This window comes from Trichoderma asperellum, chromosome 4, assembly GCF_020647865.1.
Source record: "Trichoderma asperellum chromosome 4, complete sequence".
Classification (NCBI taxonomy): Eukaryota; Fungi; Ascomycota; class Sordariomycetes; order Hypocreales; family Hypocreaceae; genus Trichoderma; species Trichoderma asperellum.
The window spans coordinates 952,851-976,419 of NC_089418.1; the positions used below are offsets into that span (position 1 = coordinate 952,851).

Below are 23,569 nucleotides of genomic sequence, written 5' to 3' on the forward strand. Positions count from 1 at the left end.
CCTGCCACAGCCAGACTCCGGCCTTACTAGCTAGCAAAGCTGCGATAATGCCGACTCCATCCTCCAATCCGCCTCCTGATCAATCCTCTCCGCCCCCCTACGGCTTCTCGACATGTCCTGAAGATCAACCACATCCCTCACGAGCTGCTCGTCAGACACAAGACGGAGCGCGACCGACGTCGGACACAGAAGTCAGTCAGAGCTCGTCGACAAGCATTGCCTCACCTACAGCCCATTCGTCCGAGACTTCTCACGACGATCTAGCCGCAGAAGAGTCGGTGTTAATAGACGGCCAAACTTCTGCTGGAGCTTCGCCCATGGATACTTCAGCATCTCTGCGGCCGCTATCTAGCGGGACGGTTGCGACCTCTCCCATATCGAGTGAACGAGACGATGACCTCAAACACCAAGGAGTCGACCCAAGCGGTCGCTTAAGCCGAGAGTCGTCCACCTTGTCGGGGACCCTGCAGGTCGACAACTCGGACTCGTACCAGCGTGAGCCCGACTCATTGGAATGGCTCGAGCAGGAAGATGAATACAACGCCCCGCCCATGCCATCTGACTGCACATATATAAGGGTAAGAATGCAGCCGTTCTTGTCTAATATTCACTGGTAGAGTGCACTCAGCCTGCTCACACTGTATGCAGAAAATTCCCATCTCTGCGTCATCATTCCTCCGACCTGGAAGCAAGTTCCGCGGCACACAGCAATCTGAAAGACAGGTCTACGAAGTCCAGGTCGAGATCAAGCATGTTGACCTGCGCGAATCCTTCCTCTGCGGTTACTTGCGCATCCAAGGTTTGTCGCTCCAATTCGGCAGCATTCTCAAGTTGCGTCATAGCTAACCAGCCTGGCCCATTCGGATAGGACTGACCGAGGACCACCCGACACTCACCACCTATTTCGAGGGAGAAATCATCGGCACAAAGTACAACTTCTTCACCAAGCACGATGACTGGGGCGCAAACTACAAAGTGGACATTAGCCACTGGTCCAAGTTTAGCGCTTTCCGGCCGTACCAGAAGATAGCCCGCAAGGGTCCCATCACCATCACTGACCTGGCACAAAGAGATCACATTTTCATGCGGTGGAAGGAGCATTTCTTAGTTCCAGATCACCGAGTGCGAACAATAATTGGAGCTTCTTTTGAAGGCTTCTATTACATTTGTTTCAACCAAGTCAAGGGAGAAATAAGTGGAATCTATTTTCACTCCAAGAGCGAAAAGTAAGCCATCACCGTCCACATCGTCTTCCCCTCCACTCCATCCTTCCATACACGTGGAAACTAATACCCCATGCCTAGGTTCCAACAGCTGGAGTTGAAGCATGTCCCCGACCGAGGATGTTTCAGTGCCATGGAGTTTCGGTAAACACTAAAGCGATGATTTTTTATTTGTCGACTAATAATGGACACTATATATGGCATCGATACCATCAAGGAAATTTCTTTTCCTTCCCTTCTTTCTTTCTTTCTTTCTGCTCTTTGCTCTAATTTTCTCTCTCTCTCTCTCTCTCTCTCTCTCTCTCTCTCTCTGTTTCTTCCGAGAGGATCAATTATGGAAGGTGTTTAACGGGATATATACATAGCATGCGTGCAAGGAGCCTGGCTTTTTTGTATAGGTTATGTCGGGATGCACTGCAGGGATTTGCACGGAATATTTGGCTGGTACGAGGAAGTGTGTTAGCTATGAACGCGATGAATATGAATAGATGGAACATGCTGGTGTGGTAGTACCTTGAGAGCTTTATTGAATGACTATTTGAAGCATTTGTTATTTAGGAATAGGTAGGCACGCGATGCAAGTTATCTTCGGGTGAGCAGTGCAGCATATAATTTGGAAGAGAGGGCGCGTCTTATGATTCAGCCTCGAACTTTCTAAAGTAGCCTCGCCGAAAAGGGTTGAGGTCGTCTGCTGTTGTGCCTGTGTTTGCGGCTGCTGCTTCGGCCCTCTGCTTTTCATGTGCTTCAAGATCAGACTTTGAGACTTGGGAGTCTGGCAGCCGCCGGTAGGTGATCAATCTTCTTGACCCTGTTGAAGTAGTTAGCCTAATAAGATCCCACCGTATCGCTGAAAAAAAAGGGGGGGGCCAGTTAATGCTCAAGGCGTGGTGGGTGTAATGCAAATACATACATTTGTTAAAAACCTGGACGCATACTACAACCACCTCGAGGCAGGGATGCGCTGGAACGGGGATTTCTTGCTCTTCGTCGTTTGCTGTGGGCATCCAGAATGAGAGCCTGCCGTTATCTACAAGAGTGTCTGATGCGAAGGCGAGTATGTCGTCGAGCATAGTGAGGAAGCTGTATGGTTTCTTGGGAGGAACGTAGTCTGGTGATCTGGAAAAGGCAGCGTGTCAGCCATCACTGCATAGCTCTAAGGGCGTGAGAGGGCACAAAATACTTACTGCCACTCATTTACGCCCAGCTCAATCAGCCATGTCGCATTTTCAGGGTTCTTTAACCCGAGAACTTTCAGTCCTTCTCTGACTCCGTAAGGCGGATCGCATACGACTCCATCCCAGATTCTTCGTCGTCTAATAGGTGTGTTTGTTAAATCCGCAGAAAAGAATCCTCCAAGCTGGGGCTTCAGCCCGTACTGAGCGAAATTGCTGGGAAGATTCTTCTTCTTGTTACCTTCGCCGCGCATGCTCCGTCCATCAATGTCGCTGCCCCAGCCAATGGCCCCGAAATGCGCGCAGGCAATAGGGAACGAACCCGTGCCGACGAATGGATCGTAAAAGAGCTTTCCCGGCGCCGCATGGGCGATGTTTGCGGTGACGAGAGAGAGCTCGGCGTCCATGCTGGTAGTGGAGATGTACTTGCGCTTCTTGAGATCGTACTTGTGGATGATGTCGCGGGCGGAGGTTGCGACGAAGCGGCCCAGGCGGATGCTGTCCGGGTGCTCAATCTTTAGGGGCACGCTGTTGAAGGGCCAGAGCTCGAAGACGGTGAATGTGTTGTCCGGCTTGGACATGCGGATGGGGCCATCGAAGGGGAGGTAGCTGAAGGAGTTGATGAGGGCGAGGCGCTCCTCGTTGGAGTGCGCTCCTTGGTAGGAGTCGACGACGAATTTGAATGAGGTTTCCTTGTATTGAGGCCAGAGATGGGGCGTTTGGGATTTGATGGCTTCGTGGAGAGCCTCGAGGGTTGCGCCTGTGCCCCAGAGTTCGTGTATTGAGTGAGCCATGACTGAGCGACGGAGCAGCTTCTTTGCGTCTTCTACTGATGGGAGCTGGACGACGCAAAATGGAGACTGTGGTGATAGAAATGAGCAAAAGAGTTATTGTTATGGGAGAATAGGTCTGCTTTCCTTACCTCGCTGCTGTATTCTTTGACTTTGAGATTGACGCCCTCGAGGACGGCGAGGGCTTCGATTTCGGGGAGCCTGAAGGACTCATGTTCAGACGCAAACTTGATGACGAAATCCATTTTGAAGTCCAATATCGGTATTTTTTTTTCCTTGTGTACTTTTCTGTGTATTCAGATGCGTGTGGTGTGTTTCAGGGTATCTTCAAATGAGACTGGGTGTGTATGTGTAAAGTTCTACAATGGGAAATTTTTCTAGGCCGTGTATTCCTTCCTTCTATATTTCATAAGGTGACAGTCATGAATTCTAGGGCCGGAAATCAGTAATTATTCAATTTTAACACAGTTTAAAATGCACTTACCATATGCTTCTTAAGGAACGTCAGAGCGATGAGATTTCGTCTCTTTAGTTTATATAAATGAAAATTGTCTTGTATTTTAATAGCCCCGCCAAAAAAAGATGAAAAAAAAAATTATGAGTTCTTATCAGGCGCCGCTGCGGGAGCCAGTGGCTTTAACCCACAAGTACCTTGTACCTGCCCGTTCATCTCACTTTTAGCTTCTCCCTCTAAAACTCGGCTCAATCAACTAAAGCTGCAGCTACAAATAACGACAATTCATATACAGCATCTTCTTACTTCTCAAGCCGCTCACTTCAACGCATTACACGTCCTGACAAAATCATGTTACATCAGGCTCCGTCGATATATCAGTCGCCAAAATGCTTCGTCACGTACGGGACAATGGGGCACGTTGATCCGAAGCAGGTACCAAGTAGAGGAAAGCCTTGGACAGCCATGTCTGAGCTCGACTTTATTCACAAGGTTGGCAGCCCAAAATTTTGAATTGCTTTATAGATTGTTAACTAAAGACAGGTTGATTTGATTGTTCCTCGGGATATACATGATATCGTTGCCCAGAAGATGGCTGAGCGCGAATCGCCCTCCTATTACAGAATAGTCATGACGCTTGGCCAAGTCCTGGAAACGCAATTTCTTACTCAATACATCAAACTGGGTGTGTAAATCTTCTTCTTTTTTTTTTCTCTTCCTCTCGGGGTTTGGCAATTTTCCCAGCGCCAATTTTCTCCCTGTCACTGTCTTCAAAACTAATACCAAGTAGGAAACATCATGATGCTGTCAGAAGGTAAAACAGCCATGGGGCAACTATTCACTCTTCGAGAGGGAATTCTCAATCTCTACCTCGATAGGGAAACATATGAGCGCGCTGGACTCGAAGGAAAGCCTTACGGCATCAAAGGTGACCGGGGATCCAAGCCTAGGTGGAGTATGTTTTGAACTGCCCTGTGCTGAGACTTGGCGTGGATGCTAATGAATTAAACAGGGATATCATATAACCTCAGAGAAGAATCAATGTTACACGGAAGAAAGCGATTCGACAGATTGGTATATGCATGCAAAAATGTATTAAACCAGCCCATGAAATGGCTTGTCTGCAACGCTTCTACGACGGGTACGTTTCCATGTTTTGCGTCATTGCCACCGGTATCATTCTATGGAATATTTATGCATACTAATTTCTGTAGTTCTGAATCCAGGTCTATTGGAGAGTCTCAATGCAACGAAGGTGACATCCTCGCCAAGGGTAGCTACAGACACCGGAGTCAACCAGATATCTCTCCGGATGCCTTCCACAATCCTGGCCCAAGGAGATCGTGAGTCTTTGGAATATACTGCAACGGAAATGTATGAGTGGCTATCACTTGTTCGCCTGGAAAGCCCTCGCATAGTAGCCGGGGACACCATTGATCCTTATCTCTCTCGATATAGCCCGCCGGAAGTCGACAGTGCCACAGCCCAAACGCAAGTCTGTAAGCTGAGTTGGCAAGGGCTCCTATCCTCGCACTGGTTACGGGACCTATTTGTTGACATTGTCACCAATTGCCCTTCGCAGTCTTGGTTTGCGCTTAGCGCTACGACCTTCTCCCGCAATATCCTTGGCGGATGCAGCGAGTTGACCTTTCTTCGTCCACCCGAGAGCTCAGGCGAATTCCTCATGTGGGAGATTAAGAGTCTAGATTGAAACCAAACGCTTAGGCTTGCTTAGACCGCACATTACGCTCCTCCGACAGCCCTTGGTCAAGGAGGGCCTCCTCCACCAGCTTCCGCAGATCTGCCTGGCCCTCTGCAGTGTTAAAGTCTTCTCGCTGCGCTAATTCTTCAATTCGGCGACGGAACTCTGGGTCAAACTCGGCGGGAATATCCTGCGCTTCGTCCATGGTGCCAACAGTGACCTTCATGCCTTCGGGGGCATTCCTCGCAATCTCCGCTGCCGCTGCCTCGAGTTCTTCTCCAGCCTTTTCAGATTCAATAGTGGCTAGATAGGCTGCAACTTCCGGGAACTCGGCTTCTCCCTCAATCTTTTCTCTCGCTGTGAATCCTTCCAAGCCTCTGTGCATGACATCCACGCCCAGCTCGACTAGGGCTTTGGCAGCTTCGGCGGTCTCGACGACAAATAAAGCGGTTTCGTTGTCTTCGTCTTTGAGGTTGACATCCACTTTGAATTCTTGGATCAGTGCTCGGAGCAGGTCAAGGTGGTTGTAGCTGGCCGCAGCATGGACAAGGGAGTAGCCATGTTCGTCCTGGGCCGAAGCCAGCGCAGGCTTTTCTCGAAGGAGAGGCAGCAGCGCGGGGCTGTTGTCGGCTGCCAGGAGAAAGGGATTTGAAGAAGCCATGGCGATTTTCTTTCTGAGCCTGTGCAGCGAGTTTAATTTCGATGTTCGTTCCTCGTTGGTAGTGTATAGTTTAGAGAATAGCAGCTGTCGTGCGATGCTAGCGGCTATAGAGGGGTAGACGTCGAAGTTTCCGGGAGAAAAAAAAAACTGAGCGCTGCCACTTGACCCCTCCCCCCACTATCTAAGCAAGGCAGATTGGTGACATCCCTGCGACCAGCCGCAGCCCAGGGCTAGGGACCGCTGTAGGGGGCGATTTCTACTGGACGTGCTGCCTAAAGCCCATTCAGCAGCCTCCATACAGCGGCAGTGAGTGGTTGTTGACCCACCGGCCCAGAGCTAGCAAAACAACACAAAATACTGCGAGACATCAAATCTGAGTCGAGAGTCGATCAACACGTTCTTGCCACCATTCGCCCGGCTTCCAAGGCACGTAGCACAGAGACCAGTTCAGATTCGATCCTGGGCGCCTCTTTCCTGTGGCTGGTCTGTGCATGACCTAAGCCTTCGGTGAGGAGTAATTCTGGATCTGGCTGTTATGCGTCTGACTCACCAAACCTTCCAGGGCTGAGCAAAAAGAGGGCAGTGTTGGGCACCGCTAGCAGCCTCAACAGTGCATCCCTGTACTCCCCATAGAGCTCATAGAGGGAAGCAGCTGCAGGGGATAAAACACGGAGACGGGGTTCTTGATATTAAATACGACTGCATTGTAGCGACTGGAAGCCTGGATTCTGGACAGAGCATTCAAGCATCATCTGCACAAGCATAGCTGGGAAGCCGGTGTATGGCCTTTTCATCCAGACTTCGACATTGACTATACAGCTTCTTCTCTCCCAGCAATCACAACGCAGTTACGGCGGCAAAGCTGGTCAACACGGGAACAACTCAACGTGCAAAGATGGCAGCCCCATACACGCCGCAAGATGTGTCGGCCGTCTCCCAGATGATCTCGGCTCTGGACAAGGCCCGGAAAGATAAACGAGGTGCTGGATTCTCCTGCAAAAAGACCACCTTCTCCGTCAAGCCTTCTCGAGACGGCATCGAGGTGGACTCATGGAGGATGCAGGACTGGGACTATAAGCGCAAGGGTCTTCCTACATATGCTCGCGGCCTATTCACCACCAAAACCAGCAGAAACACACCGGAAATCGCAGTCAGAGGCTACGACAAGTTCTTCAACGTCAACGAGGTCAACGAAACCAAGTGGGCCATGATTTCTAAGAATACACGAGGGCCTTATGAGCTGACTCTGAAGGAGAACGGCTGCATCATCTTCGTGGCTGGCCTTGAGGATGACACTCTGCTTGTTTGCAGCAAGCACTCTACCGGCGACCGTAGCGATGTTGAGCTCAGCCACGCTCGTGCCGGAGAGATTCGGATAGAGAAGCAGCTGGCCGCCGTTGGCAAGACCAAGGAGGATCTTGCAAGGGAATTGCGCTCCCGGAATATTACTGCCGTAGCAGAGCTTTGCGACGACTCGTTTGAAGAACACATTCTGGCCTATGAGAATGAAAAGGCCGGGCTGTACCTCCACGGAATCAACCTCAATCTCCCCGAATTTGCTACTTACCCAAGTAATCTGGTGCAGGAGTTTGCAAGCCAGTGGGGCTTCATCAAGACAGACCTACTAATAATGGAGGATATAGACCAAGTAAAGACATTCTTGGAGGATGTCGCCAAGACGGGAGCCTATGATGGCCGCGACGTTGAGGGATTCGTTATTCGATGCAAAATGTCACCTAACCCTACCCAGCTGCCTTTCCAAGACTGGTTCTTCAAGTACAAGTTTGAGGAACCTTACCTAATGTACCGACAGTGGCGAGAATGCACAAAAGCCATCATTGCGGGCAAACAGGCCAAGTTCAAAAAGCATGTCAAGATCACTGAGGAGTATCTCCTTTTTGCGCGGAAACAGCTGGCGGGAAACCCGAAACTATCCAAGGAATACAATCAAAATCACGGAATCATCAAGCTGCGAGACGATTTCCTGGCTTATAAAAACATCAATGGATCAGACGCTGCCAACCTTGAAGGTTGCGATCGTGTGATTATGTCAGAAGTTACAAAAGACGTCATCTTGTCACCTATTGCAACCCTGGGCTGTGGAAAGACTACTCTAGCTCTGGCATTGACGTACCTATTTGGCTGGGGCCACATCCAGAACGATAATATCTCAGGCAAAGGTCGGCCACCGAGATTCGTCAAGGCAGTTATGGACCAGTTGAAGCAGCACCCTGTTGTTTACGCAGATCGCAACAACGCGCAGAAGCACGAGAGAAAACAGCTCATCGGCGATATCAAGACGCAGAGCCCTGAAACTCGAATTGTCTGCTTAAACTTCCGACATGACGAAGAATCCATTGATGAGATCCGGCGGGTAACCCAGGATCGCGTCATTGAACGAGGAGACAACCATCAGACAATCCAAGCGGCATCAAATCAGGACAAATTCCTCGAGGTGATGGAAGGCTTCATTAAGCGGTTCGAGGAATGCAATTCCAACTCTGCGCCAGATGCAGGATTCGACCTAATCATCGATCTGGATCCTACGGTTGATAGCAGACAGAACCTTGAGACACTGGTCAAGGAGCTAAATCTATCCCTGCCCAACGTGGTTAAGGAAATGCCAAGCCCTGAGAAACTCGATGAGGCTATGGACTTTGCGCTAGGATACAGGCCTGACTTTAGACATACTATCCCCGACAGAAGCGGAAGAAAGGATGCCAAGACTGGACAGCAGCCACAGCAGCAGCAGAAGGCACCGAAGAAAAAGGGATTGGAGTACATGTCTGTAGATTTATCTGCTGACTCTATTAACAAACTCCTCGACAAGTCATTCAAGGCAGTTGGCCCGGAGGCGGCCAAGTTTTACTGGCAGCTCAAGAACACCAGAAGAGTACAGCGCAAGTTTCACGTCACGTTGATGCACAGAGCTACAAAGGACCAATACCCAGAGTTATGGAAACGATATACGGATCTCCATGAGGCTGCTGGCGGAGGCGATGCCAAGCTCGGTGACTGCGACTTGATGCTCGAGCGGGTAAGTGGATGATTCTTGAGCGTTTTTGGAATTGAGAGATTAAAATAGCTGACCTTCCTTTTTTTTTTTTTTTCTGTTTATAGGTTGTCTTTGACGATCGTATCATGGCCATTGTTGTCCGCATTGTCGACGAGGAGGGCAAGTGGGAGTGCGTGAACCGCATTGCGCATATCACGGTGGGAACACGAGATGATGGCGTGAAGCCGAAGGAGAGCAATGATTTGCTAGGCAAGTGGCTGGAAGAAGGCACTGGCGGGGAAGGAAACAAGATTCAGGAGGTGGTGTTTGATGAGAAGCCGTTGATCAAAGGGGCGGTCAAGGGTGTTTTGTCCAGGTAGAAAGGGTTAAATGTCATGCATCAAGGTGAGCGAGCAAAAGTTACTAGTTCAGGCAAATGCGGAAAATGGTTTTAAGAAAAAAGAAAGAAAGAAAGAAAAACGAAAAGGGGATACGGGATACGGGATAAGACGTGCCGCAGTGGCCATGGTATGCTTTGTATGATATACCCGCTGAGCTGGGCGAGCAGTGTCGCCTATGGGTGCCAATATATATGTGGTTATAGTACCTATGTAAAAATACTTTTGACTCTGGCTGAAGACAGGCAGGTGAATCATCTCCAGATATTGTGAGGTATATACTTAGTTATGCGAAGAAGAGGATGAAAGGCATATGATGGTGTATGTAGAGCAACCTTGTCGGATCGCCTGCATGTAGAGAGTTCATTGGAGCGTAAGAGAGGGTATAAGTAGAGACAGGATATTGCTCAAAACATAGGTTGGTGTCACCAAATAGCAAACGATGGGAAAAACAAAGCCGAACCAAACCGCCCCAAATAAAAAACCAGACCAGAAAAAACAAGAAGATGGGCGTAGCTTCGTCTACTCATCATCTAGGCATCTACTAGCTATACTTCCGAAAAAGGGAACTTCGAACCTATATGCCGTATTGAGACATCAGTTAGCCTTGAACTTTCGATATATCTTTTGTGACCCAGAAGAGCTTCTTTATGCGTGTATGTTTTGTACCTTTCGAGTATCTCCGCGTCTTGATATGCTTTGAAAGATAGGAAACCCATCAAGGCTAGGTCGCCAATGAAGAATATCCAGCTAAGGAAGGAGGACCAAGAGAAGAGGAGGTGGAAGACCATGATGGCTGTGAATAGGAGGGCGGATTGCCAAGCGTGGAATCTATACATGTAATGGAAACGGTCTTATTAGTCTTTGCCTGTCTTCAATAATGCATGCTCTTGCATGTAGGACAAGAGTACCATACCTGACATAGTCGCTATTCCTCTCCAAGATCAACAGTATCACCGCCCCGATCGGAGGAAACGCCAGATACGCCAGACTCGCCTCGTAGTCCAGCCTCAGCCCCAGACTCGTGTCGAACTCGCTAATCTCGGCGGGATATGCGCCGGGCATGGCCAGAGGCGTGCCGTTGGTGCTGCTGCTGCCGCTGCCAAACCCCCACAGGCCGCCGCCGCCGCCGCCGTTGTTGTTGTTGCCCAATGCGCCGTGTCTGCTGGCCGCGCCGTCGAGGTCGCCGCTCCAGGCTCGCTGCGGCTGCGGGTGCTGCAGGGGAGGCGGGCTGCGCGCGACGGAGGCGATTGCGGAGGGGGAGAAGGGCCGGCGCGAAATGTCGGCTGAGGCGCGCGGGGAGGACATTGGCGAGCGGGCGTGCTCTGGGGGGGAGGATTGGTAGGGCGCAAAGTCCATGGCTGTGGATGTTTTTTTTGCTGGTTGGAAGGTTGGAAGGCTGGTTGTGTGGTTTTTTTCTTTTTTTCGGAGTTGGAGATTGGAGGTGGTTGGAGATGCAGATGGGTAGGTAACTGAGCTTGGTATAGCTACCCTTGTAGTGGAGGGAGGGAGGAGCACGAGACGAGGCTAGCTGCTGGCTAAACAGAACGATCCGAGCCGAATGGGCGCTGAATGGGAGGAAATGACAGTCAACGATGACTGCGTCAATCACGAGAGAAAATGGTTCGAATGAGGTGTTTGCGAAGGTGATGCTAGGCTAGCAGTTGAGAGGTACGCATGCAGTTTACACGCAAGGTGGAGGTTGATTGCGCCGACATCTATCACATGAGCTGCCGCCATTGGAGGCTGCAGGCCCTTGAGCTGCTACCTAAACGGGCTGCCCCAGAGGGAGGGTTTAGTGGTTTGCCAGGGCTTAAAGTGCTGAAAGTGGGCTCTCGCTGGGTGTTTAAGCATGGATGGAGGGCGGAAGGGTCCGTGCCCGCTGGCGGCTGTGGTGACGTACCTCAGCTGATACCGTACCCACCAAACGTCGATTGGAGCGAGCTGATGTTTTTGTCCAGCTGCTTCTTTTTGGAGCTGGCTAGGGCTGGACTGCTATCATTTTGCTGTAGAATTAGGTCAAGATAGTTGGTGGTAAATAATTGGCCAATTGTAAATTTTGACAGGGTGTATTGATCTGTGTTTATTTGTTTAAATGAATGACATCAATTGTTACATGTGTGCCGAAGCAGATGAATTGTCATAGTGTGAAGATTGAGGTTTGACCCGTAAATAGAGATAAAACACTTTTCATGAACCAAGATAGTTTGGGACTGCGAGACTATTTTGCTCCTGTTTCTCTTTTTTCCTTACACTATGTATCAGCTTCAAATTTACCAATCCATATATATCATTTGACAGCTGCTTGATATGTATATCCGCCATTCTTTCCAGGCAATTCTCATATATAAATCACTGCACGCATTCAATAAGATTCTGGCATATATGCACACTTGTCTGCCTCAAACTTCAAGACTAAATTCAGCACGTTATTCAGATGGGATAGTGTGTTCTGACAATCTTTCTTGTCATGTTATGCATTTCTATGAATACATCTGTAATAATGTACATGTTTAATAATTTTTTTACAGCCCTATATCCAAACCGCTGTCTCTTTTTTTATGTCTCGCTCATTTCCATCATACAAACATCTAAGAAGAAGAAGCATCCGCAGGCGCATCCTTCTTTGATTCCTCTTCCAGCTGCTCCTTTCGTCCCTCAAGAGCCAGCCATAAGCTGCGGCTGCCACCTTCCAGTGTGGATGTGATACCCAAGCCCGCTCCTTGGAGGATGGCCACCAGCTGTGCACGAAGACCGTCGAGACCACCTTCAATACCACCGACCCAGTGGATGCCTGCCTGATCAAAGACCTTGCCTTCAATGCGTCCTCCTATTAACACCAGTTTCGCCAAGCCGTTTTGGAAGGTGGGATCGTAGTATCCAGGATTCTTTCTTCGAGTCGGGGCGGGGAATTTTCCAGGAACCGGGGCGAGAACGCTCAGGGCTGCTGCGACGTGCGCTGGAGAAACTGCAGGAATGATAAGGCCGGCTAGGGGTCCAACCATGAGAGGCTCAATCTGCGCGTAGGCAGACTCGGGTGAGATTTCAGCGCTCTTGACCTGCTCATAGGCCGCCTTCGACAGGTCATGGACTATAGGTCCTTTAGAAGTCCGCGGTGTAGCCTTTGAGGCAGCTGCAGCCTCAGGGTCGTAGAATTCCACAAGCTTCAGCGCCACATTCAACATGTTGGTCCTCAGCACTTGCAGCTGTACTTTTGAAGAAAGATCCACAGGCTCAGCACCGGGCATCACATTCACTGGTGGGACACCATCCAATGCCTTTTTCAATTCTCTTCTTACGGCAGCCCATTCCACTGCTGTGAGATTGCTGTGCTGGAAGAACAGGATGAGGGGCGTAGTACGGAGCAGCGAAGTATATGTTCGGATCATCTGACTCTTTCGGGTGTCAATTGGTCGCGCGCTGGGGGGTTTTGTCGCAGGAGCAATGTCAATGGGAGGCTGAGCACCTTCGGGGATGGATCGTAAGCCGGGAGTTGCATGTTGAGCGTCTGATGTCGAGAAGTTGTGGGCGTATGCGCCGAGAGAAAAGGCCCCTCGGTGGGTTGAGGCCTCTGAGCTGAGCCGTCGGAGGCACGGCCTCGCCGCTCTGCTTATTATTCTTGTCATTCTATCTGTATTAGTATTTACAATCAATTCAGCGCAAATTATGGCGCAGAAAACTTACATGAATTGACCCAAGCTGGCTATTTAGACCAGAATCTTGCGAAAGCATCTCTCGCGAACTTTCAAGTGGCCCCACCGCCGTCGGCGGTGTCGGATCAATTACCCGCCGTTCCGATTCTGAAATTGTCATCAAATGTACTTGCAGGTACAGAGGGGCAGCTCTTTGCGCAGTTTAGCGCCCAGCGGGACCCCAGCGCTACCTTCCAGTACTTGTGCGCTTTGAGCTACCAGGCACCCAAACTGATTGCGCGCGACACCTCAACCTGCTTGGACCTGGTGCCCTGCAGCTTCAACCTCTTGTAAGCTGGCCGAGAGCAACTACTGGAGCTAGTACCAATTCCTTCTTTAGCATTCTACAAGGCGATCCCCCCATCAGTACTGAGATATCCATTTTCAATCTTTACCCTCAAGTTGCTTCTTCCCTTCAACTCCTTTGCCACAACACTCATACAAACGACCGACCTACCCAGCTGAGGGCCCCCTGTCATCATGTCGACCCTCGAAGAGCTCGATGATCTCGACCGCCGGGAGAAGGAGGAGAAGAGAAGAGAGAACAATGACAAGAAGGCTACTGTTGCCGACGAGGACGATGAGATGAAGGATGCCGAGGACAAGGACGACATCCTCGACGAGGAAATCCTCAGCCTAAGCACACAAGATATTCAGACTCGGAAGCGATTACTTGAAAACGACTCTCGGATCATGAAGAGCGAGCTTTCGAGGTTAACGCACGAAAAGGCTGCCATGGGTGAAAAGATCAAGGAGAACATGGACAAAATCGCAAACAACAGGCAAGTTTTACAAGGAGTTGCCCCAAAGCAGAGGCTGCTCGCCTGCTGTTCAACAATGCTATCGAGTATTTGTCATGTGGCTAACTCTTGATACGTGACGTGTAGACAGCTACCATATCTAGTCGGAAACGTCGTTGAATTACTAGACCTAGATCCTACTGCAGAGTCTTCCGAAGAAGGAGCCAACATCGATCTCGATGCCACTCGAGTCGGCAAGTCCGCCGTCATCAAGACTTCCACGAGACAAACCATCTTCTTGCCACTGATTGGTCTTGTTGATTCTGACACTCTCAAGCCTGGTGACCTGATTGGTGTCAACAAGGACTCATACCTGGTTTTGGACACACTGCCCGCCGAGTACGACAGCAGAGTCAAGGCTATGGAGGTGGACGAGAAGCCGACAGAACAGTACACCGATGTTGGAGGACTGGATAAACAGATTGAAGAACTGGTGGAGGCTATCGTATGGCCTATGAAGGAGGCGGACCGGTTCAAGAAGATTGGTATCAAGGCACCAAAAGGTACTACACGCTCCAAAAAATAGCCCTCCCGAAATTTGTGAAGGCGACGAGTCTTCCAAGGTGATCGCAATGCTAACTAAATTTCCTGATAGGTGCTCTCATGTACGGTCCCCCCGGTACCGGAAAGACTCTAATGGCCAGAGCCTGCGCGGCTCAGACGGAAGCAACATTCCTGAAGCTCGCAGGACCTCAGCTTGTTCAGATGTTTATTGGTGATGGAGCCAAGCTTGTACGAGACTGCTTCGCTCTAGCGAAGGAAAAGGCCCCGGCAATCATCTTCATTGACGAACTCGACGCCGTTGGTACCAAGCGATTCGACAGCGAGAAGAGCGGTGATCGAGAAGTCCAGAGAACCATGTTGGAGCTGCTCAACCAGCTTGACGGCTTTGCATCCGACGACCGTATCAAGGTCTTGGCCGCCACCAACAGAGTCGATGTCCTTGACCCTGCACTACTACGATCCGGCCGTCTGGACCGCAAGATCGAGTTCCCTCTGCCAAACGAAGAGGCCCGCGCACAGATTCTCAAGATCCACTCACGCAAAATGAAGGTTAACCCCGGCGTCAACTGGGGTGAACTCGCTCGAAGCACGGATGAGTTTGGTGGTGCCATGTTGAAGGCAGTCTGCGTTGAGGCTGGCATGATTGCCCTGCGTTCAGGAAAGAACCAAATCGGCCACGAGCACTACGTGGACGCTATTGCCGAAGTACAAGCCAAAAAGAAGGATGTAAGTATCAACAAAATCTCAAGGTTACCCTTTATTGGTGTTTGCTTTACTAATATCTGGTACTCTAGACCGTCAACTTTTACGCATAATCTTTTTTCTCACATTTGCGACGGAGGATCACGGGATGGCAAGCTCCTGTGTGTTTAAGGATGCAAGGGGCGGCGGATGGCGTCTGATAAGGGCGTGTGGTATTGGCATAGTGGGACAACGTCAAGACCTGGGAGGACGCATGTAATCAATCATATTCCTGGCAGAGGCAGGGCAGCTCAGTAGATGAGAGCCAGGTTTTGCAAAGCGAATAGAGTATCGTCAAAAGAACAAAAAAAAAACCTAATTAGCATGCATTGTTGTTTGTTGTTTGTTGTTTACTTTGTCTTTGACGAGCTTGGCGTAATCGTGCTAGAGTTTCGTTTGTATATGTGATATAAGTTGCGACGTCTATGTAATTCAAGCACCTATCTATGAACTCCTAGGTATTTGAATATCGTCATGTTATCAGTCATCGGTTGAAACAAATTCTATGATAGCTTTGACGAGATCAGCAATTTTCTTCCCAATTTCTCAGTGAAGTATAAATAAGCTTGTAGTTTAAAGAATAAAAACAAGGAAACTGTATGCGTCTCCAGGGTAGGGCCACGATGGCCGATGCTAGCCCCGGACCATTCTCTCCTGCTAGATCAGCGTTGCTAACCCCCCACTTTTGACCACCACCGACAGCTACGTCATTGTGATTGCGATCAAAGTTAAGCTCACTGGCAATCGCCGCCATCCTTGCACGCTGAATGGCCAGCAGTATCTCGATTTCGACCCCGATCTGGGATACCAAGCAAGCAGAGAAGCTTAGTGGCCCGCAGCATGTATCGGAGTCATCAAGTACGCGTGAATGCAGGCGAATGGCGCGCAATTGGTGTGTACAGCGCGACGAGGGTACTTGCGCTTGGAAGCTTGTGAAGGTACCCTCGCCAGGTGCAGGTTTTGGTGTCATGGAAGTGACGTGATAGAAATGCTGTCAACAGCAGGTCATTACCTCATTTCCACTTCACAGCTGCAGGCCTTCCATGTTCGCCATCTGTCCTCGTGTCAGCGTACTTTATTTCAACCTCTCAACCTTTCAACACGACAACTTACCTACCCTCACGACTCCTACATCGACATTAGAATCGAATGTGAACTGGCGAATTCACTGATACACTCTACTAGGCACCTCAAAGATTATTGGTTCTTGCCTTGCATCTCGTCACTGCTGCAACCATGTGGCGACTTCGAGATCTCCTCGTCGTGGGACTCGCCGTCTCGGGAGCTACAGCGAGCACCTGGTTCCCTGGCTCCAAGACCAGTAAGTCTGAAATCTGAAACCTCAAGTCTTCATCCTATCTACAACACAAACGGCGATGGAATTGAACACATCTGACTGGAGCTGACAATAGGTGACGCAGTCTACAACAAGTGGCATGAGACGGAGCTTGAGCGGTGGCTGTCTGACCAGAACATCCCATATCCAACTCCAGCTGACCGCAAGGATCTGGAGGACCTCGTCTCGAAGAACTGGAACGACTATGTTGTAGAGCCTTACAACAAATGGGACACTTCCCAGCTGAGCGCATATTTGCAAGCCCGAGGCAACGACGTGGCACGAGAGGCTCAGAAGAACAAGGATAGTCTGCTTTCTCATGTCAAATCAAACTGGTATGAAACCGAAGACTCCGCCAACGAGGGCTGGTCCAATATCAAGGACTGGATTCTCGATACTTGGACCGATTCCCAGCTCAAGTCTTTCTGTGATAAGCATGGCATTCCAGGTATGCAATCTCAGCCAATTTCTATACATGTATAGAGTGGAACCTATAAGCAGAAGCTAACCTGGGCTCAATGTGTAGTTCCCCAGCCGCGCACTCGTGATACTTTGCTCCAAAAAGCTCGTGAGAACTATCAGACCATTGCAGAAAAAGCGGGAGAGACTGCTGCTTATCCCGGTGACTGGCTCTACTCCACCTGGTCCCAATCCGATTTGAAGGAATGGCTTGATAAAAACGGCTTCCCAGCCCCACAGCCAACCACCCGGGACAAGTTGATTGCCTCAGTTCGCCGCAACGCTCGACTTGCATACCTGAAGTCTCAAGAGGAAGCTGAAAGCGCCTCGGCTAGGATTCAAGCAGCCTATACCTATCTCACAGACACCATTATTGACGCCTGGAGCGAGTCTCAGCTCAAGGAATTTTGTGACAAGAACGGAGTTCCTGTGCCTCAGGGTACCAAGCTTAATGAACTCCGAGCTCTTGTTCGAAAGCACCGCGCTGATATCTTGGGCGACACCGTTGGCGCCAGCGTCAAGGCTGCTTTCGGCGCTGCTACTTCCAACGCTCAGAACCAGTATGCCAGGGCGACTGACAGCGCTTCTCTTGCCGCCCAGGATGCCTTCAACCAAGCCGTCGACAAGTGGTCAGACAGCCGACTCAAGGCTTATCTGGATGCCCGCGGTGTCCCTGTTCCCCAAGCCAGTAAGACCGACGAGCTTCGAGCTCTTGTTCGAAAGCATACACACAAAGCAGCAGCTGGCTGGCAAGCGTGGAATTTTGATGACTATAACTACGATAACTTAAAGAACTATCTGAGTAAACACGGCAATGCTGCCGCAAAGGCCGCGGCTAAGAAGAAGGACGCTACCCGTGATGAACTTGTGAGAGCTGCCCAGTCGGCCTACTCATCCGCCTCGTCAGCTGGTGGTGCACAGTATGCCTCTGCCACCAGCTATCTTGCGTCTGCGACATCTTCTGCCAAGCAGGATGCTTTTGATGGCTGGTCCGAGAGCGATCTCAAAGCCTACCTCGACAGCTATGGAGTTCGTGTTCCTCAGGGTTCTAAGATTGACGAACTCAAAGCAGAAGCGCGCAAGCAGTCTACCTACTTCAAATATGGCACCTCTTCACCCGGAGGCACTGTCTTTGCTAAGATCGGAGAGACTGCCAAGGACGGTTGGAGATGGATCGCCCAGCAGCTCAATATTGGCAGCGAGGTTGCCAAACAGGAAGCTATCAAAGCTGAGGCTGAAGCTAAGAAAAAGGGCCAGAAGCTGAGAAATGAGCTGTAAAGTGCTTAGTAACTCACGATGCACTTTATACAAGAGACAAATGGCAAGTCAAAAGACCTGACCATGGCGAAGGAAGTGGTCGCCAAGTGTAAGATGAAGCGAGGTACCAGAGGCGCTCCGTCCTTTTTTTTCTTTTTTCTTTACGAGTTAGGGTGATGGAAAGGGTTGGGACAAAAGGCGATGGACTTTCATCAATGATAAATGATATTCGAGTTGGTATGTTTTCATAGTAATACGTTTTTCACACGTTGATTTGATGCCCTACGGAGTGAAGTAAAGTGACAGTCGCAACGTATGCTTTATATAGTAAGGGAATGTAAGTGGACACCATTTGCTTGGATAAAATTTTAGTTGGCAGTTCTATATGTGCACTTTTATTACCATATTCACCTAAACTATTAAGAACAAAGACAACCTTTCCTTTCCACTTCTTCATCTCCCTTATGCCCATAACCTCAATGTCATATCGGCACCAGCACTGACAATCCAAGGGTGCTTGGGATGCCAATCCACGTCCATAACACCGAGCTTCTTCTCCACCTTGTGGCCTCTCAGCATCTTGACGGGGACAATGGTCGCGTTCTCCATCAAGTCGCTGACGACCTTGCCGTGGAAGATCTGCAGAGAGCCATCGTCGCTGGCGTCGGCGAAGAGGGGCAGGCCGCGGTGGAACTTGACCGCACGGATGGCCTCCGGGTGGAAGCGCATGGTCTTGTAAGGGCGGTTGGACAGGTCGAGGTCGTGCCACAGCAGGCGGCGGTCGTAGGAGCCGACGATGAGGTTGTCGCCGCCCGGGTGGACGTCCATGGAGGAGATCCAGCGCGCGCCGGGCTGGATGACCTTGAGGAGCTCCTGGCGCTGGAGGTCGTAGCAGCGGATCATGCGCTGGGTGGCGACGAAGAAGTAGGGGCGCGTGGGGTGGAACTGGGCCGTCTGGGCGAGGCCGGGCAGCTTGCGGAAGGGCACCTGGCTGAGGTGCTTGGAGAGCGTGTGGATGACGACGGAGCTGCGCTGGCCGGTGGGCGAGACGGTGCAGAGGAAGTCGCCGCGGCGGTGCCAGTTGATGGTCTTGATGGTGGAGCGGACGGTGGCCTTGAGGAGGACGCCCTTGGCGACGAGGGACGAGCTGGGGCGGGACCACTTGGCCGGAGGCTCCTTCTTGACGCCGTCGGCGGTGGTGGCAGCGGATGACGCGCCGTTGGTGGCGTAGCCGAAGCCGGCGTCGAGAATGTCGCGGCTGGCCTGCTCGGTGGCATCGCTGACGATCGGAGGAGCAATGAAGAACAGGTCCTCGCCGGCGGCCGCGGCCAGGATGAAGGTGTCCTTGCTGGGACGCCAGCGGACCATGTTGACGGGCTCGGGCTCGTCGGCCGAGCTGAGCTGGGCGCTCCACTCCTGGTGGCCGTTGAGCGCCCAGACGCGAACCGTGCCGTCGTCGCTGCCGGAGGCGATCCATTCGCCGTCGGGGCTGAAGGCGACGGTGCGCACGCGGCTGGTGTGGCCCCTGAAGATGGTCTGGCACACGGTCGGGAAGGGCCGCAGCTCCTCGGGGCGGGGCAGCTTCGGCAGCAGGGAGTTGGGGTCGATGTTGAGCCTGTTCTTGCGGACTCGGGGCGCCAGGTATAGGTCGAGGCAGCGCTCGAAGCGCTCCTTGACGAACTCGCCGTAGGCAGGCACCTTGCGCAGGGCGTCGAACTGGCTGGGGAGGTACTCCTTTTCGCGCTCCTCGGGATCGAGCTTCTCCCAGGCGTCCTTCTCCTCGGCCGTGGGCAGGTACTCGGGCGGAGGGTTGTAGCTGAGGTCGTAGCCTGGCGGTGCCAGCTTGGGCGCGGGGATGTTCATGATGTGTCGGTCCTGGGGCTCCTCGTTGGCCCAGATGTCGTAGTACTTCTCTTCCTCCTCGGTCTCCTCCGGCTGTGGGGGTCTATAGGGCAGGATCTTTCCGTCCTTGATGGCGCGAACCAGCTTGGCTATCCTCTTGGCTTCGTGTTTGGAGGGGACGAATCGTCGCTTGGGTTCTGGGGCAGCGCTCAGAGGCATCTTCTCCTCTATGCTGGTGAAGTAGGGAATCAGATCCTGTGCGGCTGTTAGTTACAATTTTCACACACACACACACCATAATATCAATTGACAAGGGGAAGAGAAAAGAACATACTGGGTAGGGGTCATAGTCATCAGAAGGAACTTCGTTCATCTGCAGTTTCTTCAGAAGCTCCAGTTCCTCCTGGCTGAGGTTCAAAGGCTTGCCCGTCTCAGGGTCAGTCAGGCCAGTCCAGCCCTTGGGGAGCTCGATGCTGTCCAGCAGAGCATCAAGAGCCTCGCCCGTGGCGGGCCGCATGATTTTCTTGCCATTGATGTCATATCCAATGTGCGGGTATGAATCGTAGAAGGAGAGCGGAATGTTGCCAATGGTGTTGACGGGGCCTTGGGCATCTGTATCGTCGCTGTCATAGACTGGATCGATTTCTTCATACTCGTAGCGCTCGCCTCCATTGGCATCTTTGACGATCCTGTAGTTTGGTTTGTCGTCGTCTACTTCCTCATCATTGGCACCGTTTTTGCGCTCGCCATTGGGTTTTCCGTCTTCCTCGCCATCACTTCGCACATCTTCGTCTTCGTCCTCATCTTCATCCTCATCCTCATCCTCATCCTCGTCAAGTTCAGGCTCTTCGCCCTCCGAGTCTGATTCTTCGACGCCGCTCTCGTCTTCGCTTTGCGATAAGATTCCCTCGAGCTCAGCGCCGCCGAATTCGTCGTCGGACTCGACAACTTCTTCGACGATTTCTTTTCGCTTCCGCGAGGGGATTGACGGACCCATTGGATCGGTGTTTTGTGACTTGGATCTTGTACGCATGAGAAAAAAATGGGCGATCCAGCGATATGTTAGACGCTCAATGCAGCGGCAGTAGTTTGCGATTCAGGTAGTGTAATTTTTTTTTTTCGCGATAAGCAGCAGCTCCATATCAAATCGCGGAATCGGCCGCGACTGATGTGCCCCACCTTGCGGAACATCCCCGCTCTTACTGTAATCCTGCTGGAAGATTTCACAATGTGAGGTACTCTGCAACAAGAGGTTCATTGTGAATAAAAGCGACTAAAAAAAAAAAAAAAAGAACAATTAGGATTTTAATACTATGCAAAAGGTTACGAGAAGTAATAAAGATGGGAAGAAACCGGTGGCAGTACACAAGTGTGTACACCAACTCCAATTGTACTGAAGGCTGCTCCGCTTACTCAACTTACAGAGGACAATGGATGCCTACAGCTTGACCGTAGAAAATCGCAACTCCTAAGATACAAAGAGAACTGATCATCTGCACATTCTTTTTGACTCGGAGTCGCGGATATCCAATACAGCTCCCCACTGGTTTGGGTATATAAATAGCAATGGTTCCTCTCGGCTTGACTTTGTGTCTCCGAGGCCGACGCCCCAATTTCAAGCCGAATGCTTTTGACCGCCCCGGTGTGGATATGTGATATCGGGATATATATCCAAAAATTGGTTTTCGTTCGCCTAAAACTATTTTTCTTTTTTCTCATTGTGGAGAGAGAAAAACCACTGTGCCCAAGTCTTCGGTTTCGTAGTCAGTTCGGCTTGACTCACTCGCCGATAGCGCATATAGTTAATAGTATGCTTATCCGCTAACTAGCCAAGCTAATTGATGCACCCGCCTCAACTTGCACGTACTAATGCGTTTTTGCTGTATTAAACACGCAGTTTTCAACCGTGACCGAATATTCTCTCACTAGTAAATTCTTTTTCCCTCTAAGATTAGTCGAATAGAGCCCATTCGCTTTGCCAAAATGGAAATACGAAGCGCCACAAAATTAACAAAGAAGGATATCGCCGGCCGAGACTTCTCGTTTGAGGTATCTGCCGAAGTAGCGAAGCCCTATGATGCACTTACGCGAGACGAGATAATAGCTACCAATCCTGTCCCGGTGATAAAAAAAGACTTCGGATTTGATGAGTCCGAGTTTGAGAATATCAAAGCCCATGATGCGGCATTGTTCACTATAGTGGAAGCCGAGGCTGTTTACGGATACATACACGCAGCAAAGTCTTGGAATAATATGGTGGAGATTCGTTTCATTGTGCTGGATGTGAGCATTCGAGGTCAAGGATACGGCAAGATGCTTCTAGACGAGGCGTTGAAGTGGGCTCGCCAACTGGGAGTTGCTGGAATTCGTCTAGAGTCTCAATCGAACAATGTCGCGGCATGTCGCTTTTATAAGCGATATGGATTCAAGTTTGGTGGCTACGATGAGTACCTTTACCGCGGAATTCCGCAGAACAAGCAAGAAACGGCCCTTTTCTGGTATTTTATGCTGGAATAATTTAAAAACTCAGGCTGTCCAATAGTATGAAAAGAAATCAAGTATATTAATTCCAAAGGGTATCCTACTCTTTGCTATTTGAACGAGAGCATTGCAACAAGCCTGTAGCTAGCTTCTTAATTAGATAGTAGAGTTTTGCAATCTTGAAAGACAATCTGTTGCGTGCTTTTGAAACCAAACCCAATCCCTCGTGTACCGTAATTAAACATCAGTTATACATAAAAAACCGTTTTTCTGATCTTTTTCTAACAAGCCACGTTTGACTTAGAGCACACTATATAGCTGCGCCTATTCAGAGTTAGTACTGATCTTTCCTGGTGCGAATTCCTCAGGAGCTAAGAAACTCACTTACTCGGGCTTCCCAGTTTTCCTGTTTTTTACAATGCGCACGAGCCTCTTTCCATGTCATCTTTGTTTTCTTGGTGCTAGGACCTATACATAAGCTTATTAGCTTTGCTGCTAGTTGTGTATTGCATCCAGGGCCATTACCAGATGTGGCTTTTTTATCTGATCGTGTATTCGAAGAGTCGACCAGGGTTACTTCGGAAGACATTGCTTCAGGCGTCGCAGCCACGGTGGAAGCCTTTTTTGTTGAGAGTCTGAGAGGCATGATTGTTGTGTGAGTTGTTAAAAAACTTGAACAGTTTTCTTTGTTAAAGAGTATATATATGACTTTCGTTTTCGGTTATCGTTGTTGAACGAGGCTCAAATTCGTTTAGAGTGTTGTCTACGACTAAGAGCTTTTGTATAAAATGTAGGATAGAGTGTATTGCGATTGGAGTATAGTGTACTTGGCGATAGAGTTGATTCAAGAACGGATGATTGTTCAAATTTATTTGATATCTTAAATACTATGATGGTTGTATTTGTAAACGAGTCCCAGCAAGTTGAGGGGACCAGCCATATATATATTCAAGTTCAGAGTACATGTTCAGTCAGCCCGTCATAAACCTTAATAATCCTTTGTGATATGGATTCTCGCGTGTGGGCTTAGCATGCCACACGACAGACAAGCCTTGCTTGCG

At 50.2% G+C, this 23,569-nt stretch overlaps 12 protein-coding genes across 13 annotated transcripts; 6 read left to right on the forward strand and 6 right to left on the reverse strand.

The window, feature by feature from the left end:
* Positions 1-47: 47 nt before the first annotated feature.
* Positions 48-1,371, forward strand: TrAFT101_006703 (uncharacterized protein; the record flags this gene model as incomplete). The annotated part of the gene is made up of 4 exons (XM_024900717.2): positions 48-578; positions 649-799; positions 869-1,226; positions 1,305-1,371. 4 exons carry the CDS (start codon positions 48-50, stop codon positions 1,369-1,371), a joined length of 1,107 nt encoding a protein of 368 aa, XP_024758357.1.
* TrAFT101_006704 (uncharacterized protein) lies at positions 1,359-3,751 on the reverse strand. The gene is made up of 5 exons (XM_066127853.1): positions 3,671-3,751; positions 3,318-3,615; positions 2,408-3,255; positions 1,737-2,339; positions 1,359-1,664 (listed from the first exon to the last, which is right to left on the reverse strand). Exons 2-4 carry the CDS (start codon positions 3,429-3,431, stop codon positions 1,856-1,858), a joined length of 1,446 nt encoding a protein of 481 aa, XP_065983966.1. The 5' UTR covers positions 3,432-3,615; positions 3,671-3,751; the 3' UTR covers positions 1,359-1,664; positions 1,737-1,855.
* Positions 3,752-3,910: 159 nt separating this feature from the next.
* TrAFT101_006705 (uncharacterized protein) lies at positions 3,911-6,244 on the forward strand. Its single transcript, XM_066127854.1, has 5 exons — positions 3,911-4,132; positions 4,184-4,325; positions 4,431-4,595; positions 4,653-4,781; positions 4,855-6,244. The coding sequence occupies exons 1-5, from the start codon at positions 3,992-3,994 to the stop codon at positions 5,349-5,351; spliced, it is 1,074 nt and encodes a 357-aa protein (XP_065983967.1). The 5' UTR covers positions 3,911-3,991; the 3' UTR covers positions 5,352-6,244.
* TrAFT101_006706 (uncharacterized protein) lies at positions 5,362-6,003 on the reverse strand (the record flags this gene model as incomplete). Its single annotated transcript, XM_024904177.2, has 1 exon — positions 5,362-6,003. The coding sequence occupies one exon, from the start codon at positions 6,001-6,003 to the stop codon at positions 5,362-5,364; it is 642 nt and encodes a 213-aa protein (XP_024758360.1).
* Positions 6,245-6,348: 104 nt separating the features above from the next.
* TrAFT101_006707 (uncharacterized protein) lies at positions 6,349-9,649 on the forward strand. The gene is made up of 2 exons (XM_024900623.2): positions 6,349-9,040; positions 9,124-9,649. The coding sequence occupies exons 1-2, from the start codon at positions 6,899-6,901 to the stop codon at positions 9,376-9,378; spliced, it is 2,397 nt and encodes a 798-aa protein (XP_024758361.1). The 5' UTR covers positions 6,349-6,898; the 3' UTR covers positions 9,379-9,649.
* TrAFT101_006708 (uncharacterized protein) lies at positions 9,512-11,063 on the reverse strand. The gene is made up of 3 exons (XM_024910040.2): positions 10,313-11,063; positions 10,066-10,227; positions 9,512-9,973 (listed from the first exon to the last, which is right to left on the reverse strand). The coding sequence occupies exons 1-3, from the start codon at positions 10,753-10,755 to the stop codon at positions 9,919-9,921; spliced, it is 660 nt and encodes a 219-aa protein (XP_024758362.1). The 5' UTR covers positions 10,756-11,063; the 3' UTR covers positions 9,512-9,918.
* Positions 11,064-11,799: 736 nt separating this feature from the next.
* Positions 11,800-13,049, reverse strand: TrAFT101_006709 (mitochondrial 54S ribosomal protein uL10m). The gene has a single exon (XM_024902669.2). The coding sequence runs from the start codon at positions 13,020-13,022 to the stop codon at positions 11,988-11,990; it is 1,035 nt and encodes a 344-aa protein (XP_024758363.2). The 5' UTR covers positions 13,023-13,049; the 3' UTR covers positions 11,800-11,987.
* Positions 13,050-13,368: 319 nt separating this feature from the next.
* On the forward strand, positions 13,369-15,429 carry RPT5 (26S proteasome regulatory subunit 6A). The gene is made up of 4 exons (XM_024910041.2): positions 13,369-13,870; positions 13,976-14,391; positions 14,484-15,118; positions 15,187-15,429. Exons 1-4 carry the CDS (start codon positions 13,569-13,571, stop codon positions 15,205-15,207), a joined length of 1,374 nt encoding a protein of 457 aa, XP_024758364.1. The 5' UTR covers positions 13,369-13,568; the 3' UTR covers positions 15,208-15,429.
* Positions 15,430-16,252: 823 nt separating this feature from the next.
* On the forward strand, positions 16,253-18,547 carry TrAFT101_006711 (uncharacterized protein). Its single transcript, XM_024900649.2, has 3 exons — positions 16,253-16,454; positions 16,555-16,917; positions 16,996-18,547. Exons 1-3 carry the CDS (start codon positions 16,370-16,372, stop codon positions 18,204-18,206), a joined length of 1,659 nt encoding a protein of 552 aa, XP_024758365.1. The 5' UTR covers positions 16,253-16,369; the 3' UTR covers positions 18,207-18,547.
* ERB1 (Ribosome biogenesis protein erb1) lies at positions 18,467-21,143 on the reverse strand. The gene is made up of 2 exons (XM_024910042.2): positions 20,362-21,143; positions 18,467-20,282 (listed from the first exon to the last, which is right to left on the reverse strand). The coding sequence occupies exons 1-2, from the start codon at positions 21,058-21,060 to the stop codon at positions 18,648-18,650; spliced, it is 2,334 nt and encodes a 777-aa protein (XP_024758366.2). The 5' UTR covers positions 21,061-21,143; the 3' UTR covers positions 18,467-18,647.
* Positions 21,144-21,762: 619 nt separating this feature from the next.
* Positions 21,763-22,657, forward strand: TrAFT101_006713 (uncharacterized protein). The gene is made up of 2 exons (XM_024903319.2): positions 21,763-21,835; positions 21,925-22,657. The coding sequence occupies exon 2, from the start codon at positions 22,011-22,013 to the stop codon at positions 22,542-22,544; it is 534 nt and encodes a 177-aa protein (XP_024758367.1). The 5' UTR covers positions 21,763-21,835; positions 21,925-22,010; the 3' UTR covers positions 22,545-22,657.
* Positions 22,495-23,383, reverse strand: TrAFT101_006714 (uncharacterized protein). Of its 2 annotated transcripts, none has more exons than XM_066127855.1 (3): positions 23,034-23,383; positions 22,897-22,976; positions 22,495-22,832 (listed from the first exon to the last, which is right to left on the reverse strand). In XM_066127855.1, the coding sequence occupies exons 1-3, from the start codon at positions 23,152-23,154 to the stop codon at positions 22,809-22,811; spliced, it is 225 nt and encodes a 74-aa protein (XP_065983968.1). In that variant the 5' UTR covers positions 23,155-23,383; the 3' UTR covers positions 22,495-22,808. The 2 variants fall into 2 exon arrangements, with proteins under 2 accessions (XP_065983968.1, XP_024758368.1); XM_024905378.2 differs by having other exon boundaries at positions 22,893-22,976.
* Positions 23,384-23,569: the final 186 nt, after the last annotated feature.